This window comes from Malaya genurostris, chromosome 3, assembly GCF_030247185.1.
Source record: "Malaya genurostris strain Urasoe2022 chromosome 3, Malgen_1.1, whole genome shotgun sequence".
Taxonomy (NCBI): domain Eukaryota; kingdom Metazoa; phylum Arthropoda; class Insecta; order Diptera; family Culicidae; genus Malaya; species Malaya genurostris.
Window position 1 is genome coordinate 26,743,871 of NC_080572.1, and position 22,028 is coordinate 26,765,898.

At 38.5% G+C, this 22,028-nt stretch overlaps 1 protein-coding gene across 10 annotated transcripts in view; it reads right to left on the reverse strand.

The window, feature by feature from the left end:
* Positions 1–22,028, reverse strand: part of LOC131437501 (neurogenic protein mastermind) — a 256,373-nt gene that overhangs the window by 10,588 nt on the left and 223,757 nt on the right. For all 10 annotated transcript variants that reach the window (XM_058606888.1, XM_058606889.1, XM_058606891.1 and 7 more), the window contains one exon: positions 5,262–5,589. In XM_058606888.1, the coding sequence (XP_058462871.1) occupies positions 5,262–5,589 (328 nt within the window). The remainder of the gene's footprint in view (positions 1–5,261; positions 5,590–22,028) is intronic.

The window sequence follows — 22,028 nt, forward strand, 5'->3', positions numbered from 1 at the left end:
CGAGGACCGGAGGGCCGAGTGTCATTTACCATTCGACTCAGTTCGCCGAGTATGCAAAATGTCTCTCTCTCTGTGTGTGTGTGTGTGTGTGTGTGTGTGTGTGTGTGTGTGTGTGTGTGTGTGTGTGTGTGTGTGTGTGTGTGTGTGTGTGTTTGTGTGTGTATGTGTGTATGTAACGTTTTTTTGCACTAAGTTTTCTCAGAGATGGCTCCACCGATTTTCACAAACTTAGATTCAAATGAAAGGTCTTGAGGTCCCATAAAAATTCCTGAATATTATTTGGATCCGACTTCCGGTTCGAGAGCTATGGGGTAAAACGTGAAAAAAAAGAAAATATGTGTTCTAACTTTTCTCATAGATGGCGCTACCGATTTTCACAAACTTAGGTTTAAATGGAAGGTCCTGTGGTCCCATACGTAATTCCTGAATTTCATGCGGATCCGACTTCCGGATCCGGAAACATTAAAAATTGTATATCATCATGTTTTCCAATTGATAGTTTTTATCAGTAGAGGGTCAAACAAACCGATTTCGGTTATTCTTTCAAGAATCGAAGAAAATTATTTTGAAGAATACCACAGTATTATATGATAGTATGATTGATATGAGAAAGGCATCATTACACCTCTAGGTGGATTAAAACCGGTTTTTCCTAGTTATTTAGCATCGTCGCTGTAAAAGACGGTTTGAAATTTCAAACACTCAACACCCTGTAAATCCAGAACCGGAAATCAAATCCGAACAAAATTCAGAAACTTCGTATAGAACCAGTTACCATTTAATTTAATCTATGTTAAGCCATCTCGAAGAAAAGTGAGTGAGCTCCGTTTTTATAATTATTTGGCTAAATTCAGGAATGTTCTATGGAATCCTAGGATTTTTCATTTGAACCTAAGGTAGTGAACATTGGTCCAGCCAATGCAAATAATTTCAAATTACTATGTTCACTTGCTGCCAATGCTCTGAAAGGCGCTCATAATTCCGGTTAGCCGCACGGAGAACCCTTCGATCATAAAATTGCGATATCGCAGTTTTTGATTTTTGCGATAGTAAATTTAACTAATTTCTTTTTGATTCAACCAATATGGTTTTTGATTTGCATATATTCAAGTAGTTGAAAAATATGTTGTTTTGAATGCTGTCAAATGCCGGAGACAGTCGAAAGCAAAACAACAATCGCAATGCAAAATCAACAACTGTTTTAGTTGAAATCTGTTCGCGTCGCTTCAAAATATCAATGAAAACAACATCGATGGTTAAAACGTTTCGTGAAATTGTGTTCATTCGATTTGAGAAATTTATGATAACAAGTGTTTATCTAACAGCGGTGTTGTGATAAAGTTAACCTTGTTTAAGATGAAATAGATTTGGTGACAAATTAAAAAATGTTAATGAATGATCATCTCGTAATCTTTCAGGTATGCGCAAAAATTTTATGCTTCTAATTCGATCATTGATTTACTTCCAGCAGACTGTTTTACTTCCAGCTGTTTGATGCCTATGATGATGTTCATACATTAGCCATAAAACGCTTTTTGACATGAATTTCATTTATAAAAGTAACAGAAGCGAAGGGTTTCATACACACAGAATGCGCTGCGTTTAAAAGGCGCGTTTGAATTGCCGTCGCAAAATTCCAATTCCCAGCGGTTGATGCACCCAAGCTCAAGCTTTCGTAATGATAATTTATTCCTTGGTTAACATCACTTGAAATCAGCAGTGATCGGTGGTTTTCCCAGTCCTAATGATATTACATGTCAATATAAAATACTGTTTATATTTTAACAACGATATTTATTTCATGAATCTCAACATACCGAACTTATTTCAAATAGATCATGACGTGTATCAGTAAGTATATTTTGATTATTTTCGAAAATCAATAACATTGTTCGAGTTGATTCAACTATTTGCAATGTCTAAAACAAATAATACCGATTTAGTTTTTCAACTAACAGAATTTTGTTTCAATAACAACACCAGTTATTTCAACTAAAATATTTGTTGAAATTGAAAGGTATGTGTCCTCACCAGTGCGGTAAAATTTCATTTTCAATCGAATAATATAAGATGAAAATGAAATTTATGGCCACTGAGCGTCAGCATATCCCTACTAATTCATTTGACTTATGCTGCCAATTCCAAGTGAAGCTCCCAGCATTCATCGTCAGTTGAATAATCGTACCTAGTCATTCGAAGTTTTGCTTCCTCAGTTTCAAGTGCCAAGTAGTCTAGCTGCTTCATGGTCTTCGCTCTTGGTAGTAAGCAATTTCGATCGAATAGAATTATAAATGGAGTAAAGGGTTGAAAATGAAAACTTAAGGAGGAAACAATTAATTAATGTGTATTCTTGGATTGATATTTCAGCTGTCTGATTAGTCTTTCATCTATTATCTTGAACCAATTCGAATGTTTACATGAACCTCATTTGAAGGCCGCTCTCACACTATTGAAAGAGATATTTTGTTACTTCAAGAGATCAACCAACGGTGGTTAAACTAAGCCTCGATTGAAGAGAAACGAGTGATGACTGAATGCTGCCCGTTCGGGCCGTCAGCAAACGTTGTGTGTGTCAGAGAGTGAAGTTTACTGCATTAGAGAGATCGTCAATGTGTTCCACATTCAGTTTCAATTGAATTGAATGAAGTTTTACAGCACTGGTCTTCACTAATTGACAGCAATTTTTTTCAAACAGTTAAATTAGTTGTTTCAACCATCGTTTCTGCTAATCGAAAAACAAAAATGACAGTTTAGATAAAACAACAATCGATTAGTTGTACCAAATTTTAACCAATCGAATTCAGAAAATCAACTAATATTCTGGTTGAAATGGGATCGCGGGTGGTTCCGTGCGGGAAATGAAGTTACATTTATTTTAGACATTTTTTTCGTGGATATATAGTGCAAAAAATCCGAAGCCATGACTGGTTCGAATTTTCTTCACTCGTTTCTGTGAATAATATCGAAATCCGATAAACCTAATCGTAATTTAAAAGTTTGAGTTGTTTTTGAAAATCCGAAAATCTATTCAAATCCACGATTTAAAACAAATACAAAAAAATACCAATCTATTGTTCATCGAGACATGCTATCCTACTATTTAACTAAAACTGTCTAATAATGAACGTGATGTTTAATTAAACTGTCAAAAAGATGATTTCTAAGTATGGGTCTAAAAATACGCCCGGAAGCTGAAATGCTGACTCGACTAATGATGAGAGGACTATTGGTACAATCGCCTTACATTGAAAAAAAAACCGCAGAGTTCCCCTTTTTAATTGTTTGCATACTATTTTTTTAGCCGGACAAAATTTTAATAAGGATCAGTAACTAATACTGTAGTTTATCGAAAATACGTTTATTGCATGTTTGTTAGTATCTTTCCCTTGAATTCAAGATTCCAGTAGTTCTGATTGCTGACCAATCTTCATTCAGTTTTGGAAACTGAGATGGAAGTTGTAAGAAAATGAATTTTAAATACTAAAATCAAATCATTTTAACAATATTAAATAAGATTTCCATTGCACATAATCAAACAAATCGCCCCACAAACGAACCAGCAGAGCCACCTCTCCCACGAAGGATAACAAACGCAACAGCGCAGCAAGCATTTGCTTTTAGGTTAATATTTTTCCTTGCAATAGCATGCCGTGTGCGCTGCTATTCGTATGTGCTCTTTCTTCGTCGCCTAGTCGGCTGGTGTGTGTCGAATGTACAGTCCATGTACATGTGACAGATTTGCCACTTATGGGGTGGTAGATTTCTTTCCCCATTGATTGAGTTGGAAGGAATGTAAACTGGTCTAGCTTGTGCTGGGGGATACGAGGCTGACTAGATTACCAAGAAACGGTTGTCTGGTGAGTAGTGTTCGTTCAGGCAAAAAAGAAGGCTCCCAATGTCGATCCAGCGTCGCTGTTGTTGTGGGTGGCATGGGAATACAGCAAGGATGTGGGGAATGAACGCTACATGTGGTTTTGATAGAAGTCATAAAATGGATGCGATGTTAATAATGGACGATGGCTTTTGATGGCTCACAGTGCGGATTCACAGTTACAGGAATTGAAAGTGTTTCGAAGCTCTGTCGATTCACGACTATTAAGAGAAAGGAGTGTAGTATTTGGAATACTTCAATATTTTTGCTATTTACCACACTTGTTATGTATTGAGAATAAAAATTACACTGACAAAGAGAGTAAATGGAATTCAAAGCACAAATGTAGTTGGACAAAACACCCAACAAATGACTGTTGTTTCACTATACATACATCAGAAACCAATGGAGAAACTCTTCGTTTTCGAAAAAAGTTTTCCAAACTCCACACCATCGCAAAAGGCACTGAATGAGGTGGAAACACAGTACGGCTACCCTCTTGGGACACGTTATCATCTTCGTCTGTTTCTCCTGGCATCCATGGCTTGCTACGTGAGAATGATGTGCCACTTTTTTTCCCACCAGAAAGGTTGTCGTTACTAGCTAGCACTACTACAACAGTCCAGAACAGAAATCGGTTCGTTCGGTGTTCGTTTTGCGCATGTTAGTATCTATCGTGTCGAGGAAAAAAACCCCTTCTAACTTCGGTACCAGAGTCGATCAGTTCAGGGGAAAATGAGTTACTTTACATTATAAAAGCATACTCGATAAGTCGTTGGTAGTTAGATTATATGGAAATCGTCAGTGAATAGGTCGAAATGAAATGATAATAAATTTGGACAACCGAATAATGAGTGCATAAATGCGTGTATGGCTGTTGTAGATTTTCGCAAAGTTTTTCAGTTCAGGTAGGGGAATGTAAGTAGGAGAGACAGGCGATTCGGGAAAGGGGTGAGTTGTATGAAATGTCATGAAGTTGAAAATGCTTTTGGGAGCTGAAAGTGAGGACTTTCGGTTGTTTTGCTGTTAGGGTGTCAAGCAATACTGAGAACGTGGGAAAACGGTTGGTTGGCGGGAATTGGGTTGCACCTTCGAAACGATGAGGGTTGAAATGAGTTTTCATTTGAAAATAAAGAAAATGCTTATGGGTTGTTGCAAGGTTGTTCCCTCGGGTGGTTCTGATTACATAAAAGCATGGTTACAAGTGAACAAAAGATTGTTCGCATAACGTAAAACCCAAAATCTGTGTATGTTTCAAGCATAAAATGAAAATTTTTGGGAGCCACCCCAATACCTAGTAAATATCGATTGCAAGTTTCCCCAAAAGTGGATAACAGATAGTAATTTTAGCTCCTTTGTTTACCCGCTAGCAAAGTAGTAATAATCTTACCTTGCGAGTTGGGAGGAGCTTGATTTGGCTGTTGCTGCGAATTATTTTGATTAGGTCCATTAGGATTATTGGGGTTTCCTCCGACTCCAACTCCGTTTGGATTGCTTTGATTGGGAGGTTGTTGCTGCGGATTAGGAACACCAGCATTGGGAGGTTGCTGCGCTTGCTGTGGTCCTTGTTGCTGTTGGGTATTTTGCTGAGATTGTTGCTGGTTGGATTGCTGCTGTTGCGCTTGTTGCTGTTGACTGAAGAACACACCTTGCTGAGCCGCTACTGAGACACCTGTTTTAAGGTCACCGCTAAGATGCAGATGTTGACCCGCTGAAACCTACAAAGGAAAAAAAAACGTACGAATTAGATAGATTTCGATTCAATAATAATGTCGGTGTAATTTAACTGTTGTCAAGTCATAATATGCATAATTCAAAAATTACTTTTTTGAGCGGTTAGTGGAATGATCTAAATTGATTGAAAAAGAAAATTGTTCCATTTGATTCCACTATTTTTGAAAAATATTTACTATTTCGCCACTAATTTTACGAAATACTGGTATCGGTCAGACACTGATTCGTGGCATTAGTGGCGAAATAGTAAAAATTTCTTAGATTTACTAAAATTAAATGGAATAATTTTAAATTGATGTTAAAACAAGTTATACGGATACAGTAGAGATCCTGTTCTTACATATTGATATAATTTTGTGCATATTGCTCTTTAGCAGCACAGACGGATGATCAAACTCTCAAATTCTAGTGTGAATTTTCAGCAAAAGAACCCCTTGCTTTTCGTTGCGAATTGTTTACCGCAATGGAATTTGTCGCTTGGGTAACAGGCCGAACGAAACCTATCTTTTTTATGACCTCGGTTACTTTCGTACCTGCGGAACTAGTGGTCTTTTGAGTGACGTAGCCTACACAGATAAACATATTTTGCGAATTTACATCTATTTTCATGCACATATTTGAAGTAGATAGTTAAACATGAAGTTACTTTACAATTCTGTAGGTTTCATTATAACTTAATCGCAAAATTAAGTGTTAGTTCAAAGATACAGTTCCATTGATTGAAAATTCAATGCAATCCTATTTAGTTTTGCATCGATGATAGTTTCCATCAAACTTTCGATATAACCCTTGTCTATCCCATTCGATTTAATCCCTGTCCTATCCCTCGGTCAGAGGAGACAAAATAATAAAATACTTAAGCAATAATCGTTTGTACTGCTTCATAGACCTTTTTTTCATTGAGTTTTTTTATTTCGACTCATATGCATATAAGCTTGACTTGGCCGTTTAACATTAATAAAAACAAAATAATTTTTTCTTATGACTGGATCTAGTTATCATCTTTTTCCTAGGCGTTTTCATTGCCATCCTGCAATTTAAGGGGGGCAGTTGATCGCTATTCTCGTTCCCATCCATTGGTTCGGTGTCACTGTTGTTGGTGGAATCATTAGTGGTGTTACTTTTATTTGTCCAGGTGTTGGATGCGTTGTTAGCTGCTGCTGGTGTACCTTGCTTTGAATGTGTTGCGTCCATAGATTTCATTGAGGAGGATGCTTCATTGTTGTTGATAGCTGTCTCGATGTACTGGGGTTTTTTGGGGTTGGTGTACTGGGGTTTTTTGGGGTTGGGTTGGCTTACCGTAGTGGACAGTTTTTTTTGACAATATTGATTGTCATAGGTAACAAGTGATTTGCACGGGATTCTTGTATCCTGACCGAAAGTCACATAAGAAGGTATAGGCCTCTTCAAGCGCATGCATAACAAACGTACGCCATTTAGAATACCGGGGAAAAAGTTCTTCCACTTTTCTTTTTCGATAGAGGGAAGATCATGCACACGCACTCTATAGCACTATCTTTCATATATACAGGAATGTTGTATTTAATGTTTTCGTGCTCCACATAGTGCACATTGTTATTGTCTTTTGCGAATTGAATTGCATCCAACTCTTTATAAAACTGGATGTAAACAACATTATTTGTCTTATTGCATTGAAGTAAATGCACACGTTTAATGTCAAGATGCATTTGCTCTTTAAGCAAACCTTTAAGTTCTCGTATCGAAGGTCGAATTTTGCACTGCCTGAAGTCAACAATAATTGTATTCTTTCGTATCGGCGGTACCTTTGGTCGTTAGGTTCACTCATTTCGAGATCGTTCTATTGTTCACTACACTATATTGTACTTGGGTTCTTCCGTCCTGAACGTAAGCGGTTTTGTTTTATCGACTGACTTGAATGAGATGTGAAAGCGAACTGCTTCATAGACCTGAAATACAGCAGAGAAAAGCAGGGCCAAGATCGAAGTGGAAATGACATGTTTTACAATAGAACTTACAATACGACATTAACACCATATCTTATTTATTATAACACTTATAACATTTGAACTTCGAATTTAATCACTGCCCAAATTGTAGCTTTCAAACGGACCTGAGCTTGTTGAAATCGGTCCAGTCACCTCTGGCTCTCTGGTCGAGAATAGCTTTCAAACAAGCCTACGCTTGAGCGTTTTGCATCTACCCCAACCCATAACATTGTCCTATTCCATGGCGATCATGTGATCCGCATTGATTAGATCACCGTTATTCTACGTTCTGTTGACGTGTCTATCACCGGCATAGGATTGACCTGCATTCCCAGCGCCAATTGCCGGAAAACGAAAAAGGGAATACTTTTACAGTGGACAACACAGAAGGCATCATCAAGTGTTAAATCAATAGAAAAATTCGTTCAGCAAAGACGTAAATTTACAGGATTTTTCCTAAGTGCGTTTATCATATTTCTACATAATTTTTCTATGTCTATTTATTTGCATATTTTGCATCACATTTAGTGTTATTTTATATAAATTTCAACTAAATTAAGAGACAAAAGTAAGCAGCTATAAGAGAAATCTATAGATAAGCACCGCTCAGTTGTAGTGTATGGCAAAATGATGAATCGATGAGCGATCTTAAAATCTTCTATTCTTCTTCCAGCAATACTACCTTGATCAAAAGGTTCCCGGAATTTATTCAGAAAAATAAAAACGAAAAAATTCACTAGGAACTTGTTCTGTAGTTTCAAGTTGCCAAAAGTACCACGTGTACTATTAAGGGTTGAGGCCAGTGTGTTTTAGGCTGTTTTAGAGGGCTATTTTCACGTTTCAAATCTGATTTTCTCAGAAACGGTGACGAATATCAAAAAACCGCACTGACAATCTCTTAGAAATTTAGTTTAGATTATTCCGTGAAAATTTCAGAATGAATAATTGACTTTAGCGGTCAAGAAAGTCTTTTTCCTGAAGGAAGAATTGCATAGCTGAAAACACTGTCTTTCAACTTGTTCATCGAATATCTCGCCCTCAAAAGCATGGATCAAAAATCTATCCTGACAATGTCTAGATAATTTAATTTAGATGCGATTAGTGTATAAAAACATATATGTTGTCGCGATAAAAATGAAGTGAATGTTATCGCCTCAGAAAGGCTGCCAAGCAACTGGTAGCTTTATTGGATTTTATGTGGTGTAGTCAAAATATCAAAACTTTCTTGGCCACCCGGCCACATCGAGAGTCATTTTGCACATTTGCGAGAGAGCATGGAGAGAAATGTAATACGCAGAGTGAGGCACGTGGTTATACGTGACCTACTGGCATCAGCCCTTAAGCTTGAGCTTGAGCGACCACCCCTGGTTGCTAATCCGTTACTGATCGGGATTAGCTGAAATTGTACAGGGAGTTTCTAGATGATCCGACCTAGGATTTGTAAATCATCCTTCAATGTACATCTTCTGGTAATCCCAAAATTCATTGATCAGTACCGGCGCCGGCCAGGCCCGAACGTAGATCGCCTAAGGAATGGGAAGGGATGTTATAACAACACTTGTTGTTACTAGAGGCCGTATAGAAGGACATTTGTTAGTAAAAAATTCAGTATTGGTATTATTCGCGCGCGACTCAGTATGTTCCGATTTCAAGATGTTCGGATGCACCACTAAACTCACTGACTTCCCGAGTGAACGGGACTTCAATATAGGATGTCCCGGAAAGTCTTGATTCACAGCTCTTATTCGAGGAAACTGGAGAAAAATTTGCAATACTATCGCGTAAAGAAAAACTTCCCTATTTTTTATAAATGAAATTACGTGATACAAAATAAACGAGTGAATAGGATTTGAACAAAATAGTTGATTCATTGCATTGACATATTTTAAACAGTTGTTATAAAATCATAAATCATAATAAAACCAAATAAATATCAACAGAATTCACGCGCGTCTTGATTCTTTATTATTTCGGCTTTATTATTTTAATTACTTTTTAAAATTATAGTTATATTGGTTGATCTGTGCAGCCAGCTACCAAGTAAAATATCAATTTATTGTTTGAAATATTGATATCAAGTGTTTTACCTTTCTCTATAGAAAGGTATTAGAATTGCTGGAAAAATCGACTTTCGAACGGAGCCTCGAAGACCCATAGTGTTATATACCATTTGACTCAGTTCGACGAGATCGGAAAATGTCTGTGTGTGTATGTGTGTGCACTTTTCGAAGATATTCGAACGCGCTCAATTTTCTCAGAGATGGCTGAACTGATTTTAACAAACTTGGGCTCGTTTGAAAGCTACTGTCGGGCCATTGATCAAGTTCGAAGATCAAATGGCTGTGAGTTTTCGTTCCGGAGATATGATTGTATAACTGACGTAACCGACAAAAAGCGTTGTATTTTTACGTGCTCAATTTTTTCAGAGATGGCTGAACCGATTTTAACAAACTTGGACTCGATTGAAAGCTTCTGTCGGGCCATTGATCAAGTTCGAAGATCAAATGGTTGTGACTTTTGGTTCCAGATATATGACGTAACCGACAAAACACGTTGATTTTTACCGCTCCTCTATATATGAGGGTGACAAAATTTTGGGATCACCTCTATTTTCGTTAAGCTCTAGTGCTCAAAACTTTAGGCACCTCGAAAAAAGCCTTCATGCTAAATTTGAGCTAAATCGGACATGCGTAAGGGGTGCTGCCCGGAGGTAAAGGTTTGACATTTTTCGATCTTGAAAAAGCACCATAGGGGAGAGTACATGAAATTTCCAAAATCGAAAATTTTTTTTGATTGCGAAACTCTTAAATCTGCATGAAACATCGAAATTTAGTGTCATCTCAATAAAAATTTTTTTTGAGAAAATCAACTTGCGGGGACTTAGAACAATTTTGATATTTTTTCTAAGTCCCAAAAATTCGACTTTTTCAAACAAATTTTTTTTCGAGATGACACTAAATCTCGACGTTTCTTGCAATTCTAAGCCTTTTGGCATCAAATTTTTTTTTCGATTTCGAAAATTTCATAAGTGGACTGAGAACTGTGTGACATAAACACTGACGCATGCTTTTGTGAACTACTCGAATCAATCTGAATCAATTGGTGTCAAAATTAGTATCCGAAATTATTTAATAAAAGTATGAAATATATTTTCATGAGACTGTTATGAAAGAAGAGAAAGGCATTATCACACCACTAGGTGGATTAAGAAGAGTTTTTTTACTATGTATTCAATATACCGATATATGTTATCTCTGTTATTAACTTTGTAATATCAACGGATTTGCGCAAAAGTTGATTTTTATCGTTCAATCTATAATCCTGAAAGATAATCAATAACATGGAAGAAGAAAACATTCCAAATAAAACTTTTCTCTGAAGCTAGACGGAAATTGATAGGTTGAATGAAGAGATAATTTAGTAAAATAGAGTAAGCAGAAGTGAAACATTGAAAATATCTGCTAACTGAAAGGAAAAAGAAACTCCTGCAATTGTCGCCTTTTACGTCATGGAAGCAGGAACCCAGTGGATCTATTCTTGGTTCATTTGTTCCACCGGATTCCACACGGCATCTAGGCTGGTACTGTCCGGAGAGAGCTAATATGTAAAGGGTGATTTTTTAAGAGCTTGAGAACTTTTTTAAACAATAAAACGCATAAAATTTGCAAAATCTCATCGGTTCTTTATTTTAAACGTTAGATTGGTACATGACATTTACTTTTTGAAGATAATTTCATTTAAATGTTGACCGCGGCTGCGTCTTAGGTGGTCCATTCGGAAAATCCGCTTTTTTATCGACAAATTTTGTTCAGCGATGAGGCTCATTTCTGGTTGAATGGCTACGTAAATAAGCAAAATTGCCGCATTTGGAGTGAAGAGCAACCAGAAGCCGTTCAAGAACTGCCCATGCATCCCGAAAAATGCACTGTTTGGTGTGGTTTGTACGCTGGTGGAATCATTGGACCGTATTTTTTCAAAGATGCTGTTGGACGCAACGTTACAGTGAATGGCGATCGCTATCGTTCGATGCTAACAAACTTTTTGTTGCCAAAAATGGAAGAACTGAACTTGGTTGACATGTGGTTTCAACAAGATGGCGCTACATGCCACACAGCTCGCGATTCTATGGCCATTTTGAGGGAAAACTTCGGAGAACAATTCATCTCAAGAAATGGACCGGTAAGTTGGCCACCAAGATCATGCGATTTGACGCCTTTAGACTATTTTTTGTGGGGCTACGTCAAGTCTAAAGTCTACAGAAATAAGCCAGTAACTATTCCAGCTTTGGAAGACAACATTTCCGAAGAAATTCGGGCTATTCCGGCCGAAATGCTCGAAAAAGTTGCCCAAAATTGGACTTTCCGAATGGACCACCTAAGACGCAGCCGCGGTCAACATTTAAATGAAATTATCTTCAAAAAGTAAATGTCATGTACCAATCTAACGTTTAAAATAAAGAACCGATGAGATTTTGCAAATTTTATGCGTTTTATTGTTTAAAAAAGTTCTCAAGCTCTTAAAAAATCACCCTTTACTATCAATCTTCTAGTGGACCCAGCCCCTTCTACTGGCCTCAGCCCTTAAGCAGCGAGAAAGTTCACGCGAAACTTGTTCTGTACTTCGAACTGTCAAAAATTGTCAACGTGTTTTCTTAAGCAGCTAGAAAGTTCACGCGTGATCTGTACTTTTAAGTTCTAAAAGTTCCGCGTATACCTCTAACCTCTAAGCAGCAAGAAAGTGAATTTTTTAAGTAATTGTGGAACTTCTGGTTGCTTGGGGTACAGGCAAAATATCACTCGATTATCATTAATTGAACGCGATTCGAAGTAATGTTGATATCTACTATCCAACCAAAAACCCTAGTTAAGCGCGGTCTCAAAACAAAAAATACCTGTACGGTTATAAACTACATGCGCGCGTCTTAAACTTAATACGTTTAATACGAAAAAAAATTAATCCAATGTTCCCCGAACAATCAACAGAGTTTAGTCCAACCCGACCTTTAGTAAGGAGCAGTACAAGATTGTAAATATTAAAAAAAACATCTCCAAGGAACGATCTCACCAGTATCCTGCGTGTTTTCTCGAGACCCGTAACGAGAAGTGCGTGAATCTCTAAAATGGATAACATGCTTTTCTAAAATATTTTGCATTCAATAAGAACAATGAGAAAAAATCTGTTTTTTTTCATTTAGGGGTTAGCTAAATTTTGTGCTAGGGCACATAACCGTGACCGTGGCTCCAAGACACAGCGGGAAATTCCACAAAAATCATATCTGCTGTTGGTTTCGGCGTTGCATCGTCGATTAATTTTTCGGTAATTACATGACATATCTCGTGAACAATCTGGTAGACAGCTCCAAGTCTGTATCTAAATGCTATGGTTTTTTCCGTGTCTCCTGTTTTTAAATATCGGAAATCATGACACGAACACAAACTATAAGCCATCTCAATGATCGTTATACAATTTTTGGTTGGAGTTTTCTTGACATTTACAAAGAAATCTTGTTAATAAATCAATGAATATATCTTAAACAAACTGCCAACCTCTCTCGGGGAGTCACTGCTAATCGGAATGTAGACACCGATGACAGCGACACCACCAAGACACCGATGAATTTTACTTAACAGCGAGTTGAAACTGACTTCGGACATTCGGAAATATTCCTTGATCTCGTCATTCACAAGCGGCTTATATAAGGTGGTGACTTCACCCTCAACTGCTCTTTTTTGCCAAAGTTCGTGCATCCAAATCTTCTTTCTTTTTTATGTTTTTAAACAGCTGATTATCTATGTCATTCAGAGTAATATCTAGTCAGGTCAAAAATATCTAGTCAGGTCAAAAATACACTATTTCAAATACGACGGTCTTCATTGATATGAACGTAAGAAGAAATTTGTTTGAGCTTATTGATGCCTGATTTTTCTGTATTTCTGTTTGACATCTACTCTCCCTCCCAAACACGGACACTTACAATACGAACATATTTGTTATGCTCAAATATACGTAAACAATATTACCACCCATTCCGGAACTGCTCCGGGAATTTCTCTGATCACACCTTCCCAACCACCTGACGGACTTCCTCTCACGGCGTCAGAATCGGAAAATTAACACTGTACAAACAAATTAATTTCGTGTTGAATGATCGAATACCACGTTACACTGCAAATGTCACCTTCAGAGAAGTGTGTTTAGTGCATTTTACCCCATTCCACTGCCGATATATTACGAGAGCTAATACTAACACAAAATCGCCGTGGAAGATTATTTGAGGCTTCTCCAGTAATGATAGGATATTCTCCTATAAATACCGACCCACACGAAATTACATTTGCAGTGATTGCACGAATATTCAGTAAATTGAATCAGAAAGTTTTCCCGAATGAATATATTCAATTCGGTTCAGGTGATATCGAATTTCACACTTTACTAGCGAATGGTTTCATTTTGGGTTACATGATAATTGAAATTGACTGAAATAAATTTTGAATAATTATAATGTAATAAATGTAGAATGAATTGAAGTGAAAGTTCAACAAGAAAATTTCTCCCATTCTTTTTATTCAATGTTCTACCTTTGAATCAAATGTTTTTATGATTCACTAGTTCGTTAGCAACGATATTCAATACCGAAGACTGAAACTAATGGGCAGCTCGCTTGTAATAATCCCGTGTATCGTCGAATCAAGCAAATCGCCACTTCACTACATTCATGATCCAATGAAATACCTCCCGTTACCCCTGGCATGCGTTCATGCGATCCGTTTAATCACTCCAAAGCTCACCGCGAAAAGCCAGTTTGGTACGGAACGACACACTCTAGCTGAATCTGCAGCCATGTGCCTCTGACAGTAGGCGGAGAACGGGCGAATTCCGACGAATATTTGAGACCACAAGTTGCCACTGACAAGGAATGAAGGAAGGAAGGACGGAAGGAAGGATTGCTCGACAAGCCTTTGCTGTCCGTCGTCGTTCAATCGAAACGGCAACGATATTCACAGTCAGCAGCACGCCAATGCTGGCAATGATGACGATTATTCGACTCAACTCGATTACGCGAGAAAGAGAGGCATGAATAACGCTTTGCCGAGCACCGATAATAATAACAAATAATGGTGATGTGAGGTTTCAGTTGTGGATTTTTTACCACCGCCTGTACGACTCTGGTGGAAGATTCTTTATTTTCCAGCATTTGCGCGCTTCCGCCATTCTAGCGCGCACGAGTCTCGTGTGCGCCGATATCCGAAATGTATCAGGCTGCCAGAAATCGACGAAGGTGGAACTTACGGCCGGAGTGCCCTCGGTTTTGCTACTGGGCAGGGTAGCAGATGCACCACCATCGAAGTTTCGTTTTTCTCTCTGGCAGCCGCTCTCAGTGTCTTATGTGGCAAGTCGCGTGTGATGGTGGTTTCGCGCCTTCAACCATCACCGTTCCATTGGAATCCCATAGAACGTATGTTCGATGTGAGGCGGCTCGAATGGAATACACACCTATACATACAAAGTGTCGAACGTCGGATGTCGTCTCCGCGCCGTATCGATGACGATTGCACACACGCTACTTGCCCGTATTGTTCGTGCAACCACCAGCTGACCGCTTCTTGTAGTGACACGATACGAGAATTTGGGGATTGAATGAAATACCGAAGCGTCTCGAAGAAATCGAAATAATTAGTGTTCACATGACAGAAGTTTCAACATGCGCTTGCTAAAACTAAAAAAAATAAAGAATCGACGGGCCTTTTGTAACATCGATTTTTGAAGACGGCTGTTTGTAGCTTTGTAACTTTCTGCATGAGGGTACACTTTCACAAAGCGAATAAGAAAATATCAAGTAAAGTGATCAGGTTTTGAATGTCATTTCTTAGCACCTGCTTAATGTATGCGCCCGTTTCTAAAAAATTCTTCTACGAGTAGTTTTCAATACGTCAATCTGTGCAGTTTTGATGGTACACGAATAAACAGTATATTTTTCTAAGTCCAAATTTCGGAAGCATCGCTGGTAATTCAAATCAAAAGCGAATTAGGGACGATGTACGAAATATAATGTCGTTTTCGCTTGAGAAAACTGAAACTGGCCCAGGGTAGTTTCATCAAGCAAACACTTTTCACGAAACTGTGTTGATTTCGCACTTAGCAACGGAGGTTTGAGAAAACCTGATATAAAAACCAGGTTCGAAACTGACTTGATTTTCAGTTCAACGACGTTGAAACTAGGCTCAAAACTGGCTTCAAACAAACGGTTTGACAGCAGTTAGGGTAGAAACTAGGTTAGGTTTGGCATCAAGCAAAATAAAAAAAACAAAAGTGATAATCTTGCTATTGATACAGACTCGAGAAAGGATCATGCGTGTCTGCAAGATTGAATAAGCTTCAAAATCGTAGTTTTCCAAAATTTATTGGTTTGTTACTAGTTATTTTTTTTAATTCTAAATCGTAAAATTTTAATCGCATTGACCAGAATAACCGATTAACAGAAATATAGCGCACCAGCGAAACGTTACGTTACACGTTTGCAAACAATACGTAACGCTATAATTATAATCGCATGCAAGCAACATAAATTTGGCGATATCCCAAGACCCCGAAAATGTCAAAAAGCCACACATCCTTTCGTGAAATGTTGATACACCCAAAGAGATCTGCAAAGCGAGGATTATTTTTCAAATTCTTCTAAATTACGGAAATTCATGCTTTGGCGTAACAGTACACCGAGGTACATTTTAAAACGAGAACGCCATTAACGTTGAAAAGATATTCTGTTCAAACCAAACAAGAAAACACAAATGCATTGGATTAAGAGAAGGTAACCTGGGTAGAAGTGATTGGTTAACCAATGGCAAGAATAAAGAATGAAATATCAAATATGATAATCAAATCTGCATGAGGAAATAACATAAAAGTAGCAAATTATGTCATTTGTAGTTATTTTAACAATCAGAATAGAATAATATTATAAACATTTCTCTTACCTAATTCTGAACCAGTTTATTAACATTTTTTTTATTCGAAGATGGAACTATCTGACCAGCAAATTGGTAACCGTGAAGGAATCCATCGCTTGGGTTACAAGGGTTTCCTCCTTCGTTGCTGGTGGCCATTTGGACACCATCAGTGCGGAAAAATTTCATTTTCAATCGAATAACACAAGATGAATTTCATTTTCATGGCCGCTGACCGTCAGCGTATCCCTACTAATTCATTTGATTTTTGCTGCCATTTTCAAGTGAAGCTCCCAGAATTCAACGTCAGTTGAATATCGTACCTAGTCACTTGAAGTTTTGCTTGCTCAGTTTCAGGTGCCAAGTAGTATAGCTGCTTCATTGTCTTCGCTCTTGGTAGTAAGCAGATTCGAACGAACAGAATTATAAATGGAGTAAAGTATTAAAAATGAAAACTGAAGGAGGAAACAATTAATTTATGTGTATTCTGTGATTGATATTTCAGCTATCTGATTAGTCTTTCATCTATTATCTTGAACCAATTCGAATGTTTACATGAACCTCATTTGAAGGCCGCTCTCACACTATTGAAAGAGATATTTTGTTACTTCAAGAGATCAACTGACGGTAATTAAACTGAGCCTCGATTGAAGAGAAACGAGTGATGAACTGAATGCTGCTCGTTCGGGCCGTCAGCAAACTTTGTGTGTGTCAGCGAGTGAAGCTTACTGCAGTGGAGAAATCGTCAATGTGTTCCACATTCAGTTTCAATTGAATTGAATGAAGTTTTACTGCACTGGACACCATAGCTTAGTTCGTCCGGTGCTGTCACAGTTGGTATGACTATTGATGGCATAGACAAGAAATATGTCTATTGTTCGGCATATTTACCGCATAACCAACCTCCGCCAAGCGATGACTTCAAAAAGGTTGTATCATACTGCTGCAAAAGTGCTTTTAATCGGCAGCGACATAAATGCTCACCATATCATTTAGGGCAGCACAGATATAAATTCGAGAGGCTCTGATATGATGGAATTTGTGAGCAGTACAAACCTGCACATAGACAATGCAGGAAATCGTCCAACTTTTGTGAGATTTGGAAGAGAGGAGGTTTTGGATGTAACCTTCTGCTCTGATAGAATTGCACATGAGTTGGTAAATTGGCTCGTCTCTGATGAGCTCGAACCTTCGTTGTCTGATCACAAGTACATCTTTTTTATCATTCAAACGTTAAATTTGATTTTATCACATATCATAATCCCAAATCTACAAACTGGGACCTCTATGAAGAGTACTTGGCGACTAGATTTTACGGGTATCAACCTACAATTGAAACCCCAATTGGTTTGGAAAATATTGTCGACGAAACAAACTCACTCATAGTTGCAGCATGTGAAGAGGCTTGTCCACTTCGGATTGTGCGAGCTACTAGAGGAACTCCTTGGTGGAATGCTGAACTTGCTAGACTAAGGAAACTATGCAGCAAAGCTTGGAACCACCGACACAGAGATGGGTCGGAGGCATTCGTGTCGGCTCGAAGGGCTTACAAATATGTCTTTGCACAAATGTCTAGTCTCAACGAGGCTAGCAGATTAAATAAGTTACTTTCGAAATCTAAGGACTTTGATGTCGGTTTCTTAAGAACTTCAGATGGCGAGTATTTGTCTGATGAAGGTGATGTACTTCACTATCTTTTTAACACTCACTTTCCAGGATGTAGTTACGATTCTTGGGCCCTTGCTCGAAGCGTTGTGACGATTGAATCGGTCAAATGAGCAGTTGAGATTCTTGCTCCGTACAAGTCTCCTGGAAAGGATGAAGTTTTTCCAGTGTTAATGCAGAAAGGGTATGAACATTTCAAACATGTTTCGAAGAAAATACTTACTGTTAGCCTTGCGAAGGATATATTCCTAGAGCTAGGCAGAAAGTAATTGTGAAATTTATTCCCAAAGGCGGTCGCGACACTTATGAGGAAGCGAAGAGTTTCAGGCCTATCAGTCTTAGCAACAGTTCAGTCAAAGCTAAATCATCTCAAAAGGATGGTCCTAATGGCGGTGACAGGAGCATTCTCGACAACTCGTACTGTTGCTCTAGAGGCGCTACTGTGCATTAAACCACTACATGTGTTTCTTAAAACAAGAAGCGTTATCTTGTGCATACCGTCTTAAGGTTACAGGGCTTGTAGTCTCAAATGGTTACGTGGGATGAGTATTTACTCGCTCCTAGTGACCTAACTCTCACATGCAGTTTCCCTTTCAAAACATTCAATGTGAGTTACCCTCTTCGTGAGGAGTGGTTGTCTGGTTATTTGGAACGACAACTTGTTGAACACATAGTTATGTTTGTTTGTTATACGAATGGTTCTCTGTTGAATGGTCGTGCTGGTGCTGGTGTCTACTGTCGTGAAATGAGGCTAAAGCAGTCTCATTCACTTGGTAGATACTGTACTGTGTTCCAAGTTGAAATCTATGCGATTTTGTGTGGAATACAATCGGCGCTTCAGCAGAGAACCTGTGGTAAACGAATTTATTTTGGTTCTGACAGGTAAAGCTGCCTAGCTTTAAAAGTGCTCAGTTCGAATGATTCACGGTCGAATCTAATGGTCGCATGTCGAACTCAAATTGAATGAATGGGCTGATGAGTTGGCTAGAGCTGGTGCAACGAATGATCTAGTTGGATGAAGCACAAGATTCGTTCTTGGGCTGCATTCAAACATCCCAGCAACTGGCACAGCTTGCAAACTTGTGCTCAGACCAAAGCATTTTTACCAGATTTAAATCTGAAAATGTCAAAGTGTCTACTGCATTTTTACAAGCATCATTGTAGTATTCTGGTCAGAGCTCTGACTGGACATTGCAAACTTAATTATCATATGGCTACTTTACAACGAGCTGAGTATTATTCGTGTGATTTGTGTGAATGCGATTACGGTACTTCATATCATCTAATATGTAACTGTCTCGCATTGACGCAACTACGTATCCGGGTTTTTAGTTCTCCATACATGGTTGAGTCTGCTTGTATGCGGAGCTTAAATTAAAGGATATTCTATCGTTTCTCACCCAATGTGGTAAGGAGCTATAGTCTAAAGGGTTCATCGTTCTTCCTGGAGTAAATGAATCCTTTCTGTATTGACCTTAAAAAGTTTTTAGTAGATTGTTTGACATCCTTCATGGAGTGCCGAATTTACTTCTGCTCATACATACTGCTCCTGCTCATACATTCATAATCCTTCTGCATTTTTCCGGGAATGCAGAATGGTGTCGCTTTTATAAAATCTCTAATTCCTCTCGAGGTTTGGAGATATTATTAACTGTGCATTTTGGCACCTGCGGATCGTTCAGCATCCGCAGGATCGTTCAGCATCCGGGGATGCAGAACGATTTGTTGCTTTATATTTTGTGCTATTTTCCTACCTCACCCACTTAACAATTCCCTTCCATGTTCCTTGTATCCATCCTTTCCCATCAGGAAATTGATGACAAGCTACGGCAAAGCACAAATCTCCAAATAACTAGGGGAACTTGAGCCAACTAGTTCTGATTCCTGATGAACCCCCACCATCGGCCAGAGTAGCCCATAAAGGGATAAAAAACTGGTTAATTTGGCACGGAACCGACATCGTTCGTCTCATACCATGCTAGCAAGTTCTTCGTGTAGTGGTCTGAGACCAAATCCTCCCAGAACATCATATGACCGTCTTGAACTTTCAGGAGAGGGAGAAGCCGATTTGGGAGACGCCCTACCAAATACACCTGTCCATTTATGATACTAGCGGTAACGAAAGGTGTACTCAACTTTCCTCAAGAACAAATCGTTTGCCAAATAAATTAAGAACTTCTTAGCGAATTTTGACATCTTCTGTGTGTTCTGGGGTTCGCGGGAACATCAAACTTATTCTTGGCAGTCACATACAGGTTTTCTGGAATCTGGTTGAAATCCGCCTTAACATATGTCTCGTCATCCATTACGCAGCTGTATGGTTTCGTTGATTTTGGTCGTACAACTTCAGGGCCCGTCTTTTAGCGACCACCTTCTGTTTCTCGTCTCGGTTTTGGGGATTCTGAACTTTAAACATACGTACTAGTCACATCTCGAACTGAGGCTTGCGGTTTCCTTTTAAATACTCCAACTATGCGTTTGTTATATATTTTTTTTATTTAAAAGATGTTTTTATTCAGGCCTATTTGCGTACAAGCTTTACGTGGCCGAATTAGCCGATTTTTTAAATAAACAATTTTTTGAAGTGGATCTCGTTGTCACTCTTTTTTTTAGGAGGAGAAGAGCTTCCATTTCCCTCCTGCGAGGGTTGAGGGGCACTTTGTTCGTGGCTCGTCTCGTCCTCCATTGCCGCATCGGTGGTTTTGTTGTTGATTTCCGTCTTCTTTTCGTTTTCCTTGTTGTTAGCAGTCTTGAGCTCGTTGCTAGTTGCTGTAGGAGCGCCTTGTTGTACATTGGTTGCAGTTGTTGGTTGGTTTGATGGTGAAACAGGAGTACTACGCTCACTAGTTTTCGTTGTTGAACGGTTGACCTTGTCTTTGGTTGAAGATGTTCTTTTCGCAGTTTCAGTGCAAGGTTTACCGTAGTGTGCAGGTTGTTCACAAAACTGACATATAACCAGCTGATTTTCATAGGTAATCAGCGTTTTACACGGATGTGTCCCACCTTGACCACAAATGATGTATGATGGAATTGCCTTACGTAGTTGCATACGTACCACTCGCACGCCATTCCGGATGCCGGGGAAAAAATTCCGCCATACTTTCGATGGAAAGAACTTCACCGTATTGCGACATAATTTCCCGAACGCACTGATCGCTGGACTGCGGGGGAATGTCATGCACGCGTACTTGTATGGCGTTGTCCACCATGTGCACAGGAATTTTGTATTAAATGTTGTCACACTCAACGCTGTGCACCTCGTTGTTAACCGAAGCGAATGCAATTGCATCGCTTTCACGTTTAAATATAATGTACACACAGTTAGACGCCTTGTTGAATTGAATCTCAGTTACATTATTAAGGTCTAGATGCATTCGTTCTTTAAGTAAGATTTCAATTTCATTTGCTGCTGGTCTAACTTTGCAACGCTTGAAATCTATACAAATTGAATTTGGCCTTGTTGGCCAAGTTTCAGGCTTTGTTAAATCGTATTTGACCATTCCGTACACTCTATTGTTCACTGCACTGTATTGTCTTTGTTTCTTTTGCTTCGACCGCAAACGATTTTCGACTTTGTTGGCTGAGATGCGAGCACGAACTGATTTGTTATATTTTGCGAAATGATTTATTAAATAACTGTATTTTGCGTGATGATTTATTGAGTTCTACGTGTTTAGCACGTAATTTTTATTTGTCTAGCAATCGGTTAGTGACACTGTATTATCTGATATGTATCATTTACCTGTCAACCAATTATGAATGGACGATTTTAATAACCCAATGTTTTCTGGTTCAAACCCAGCCACTACACCATCAGAAAACCATATCAGATTTAAACTAAAATTG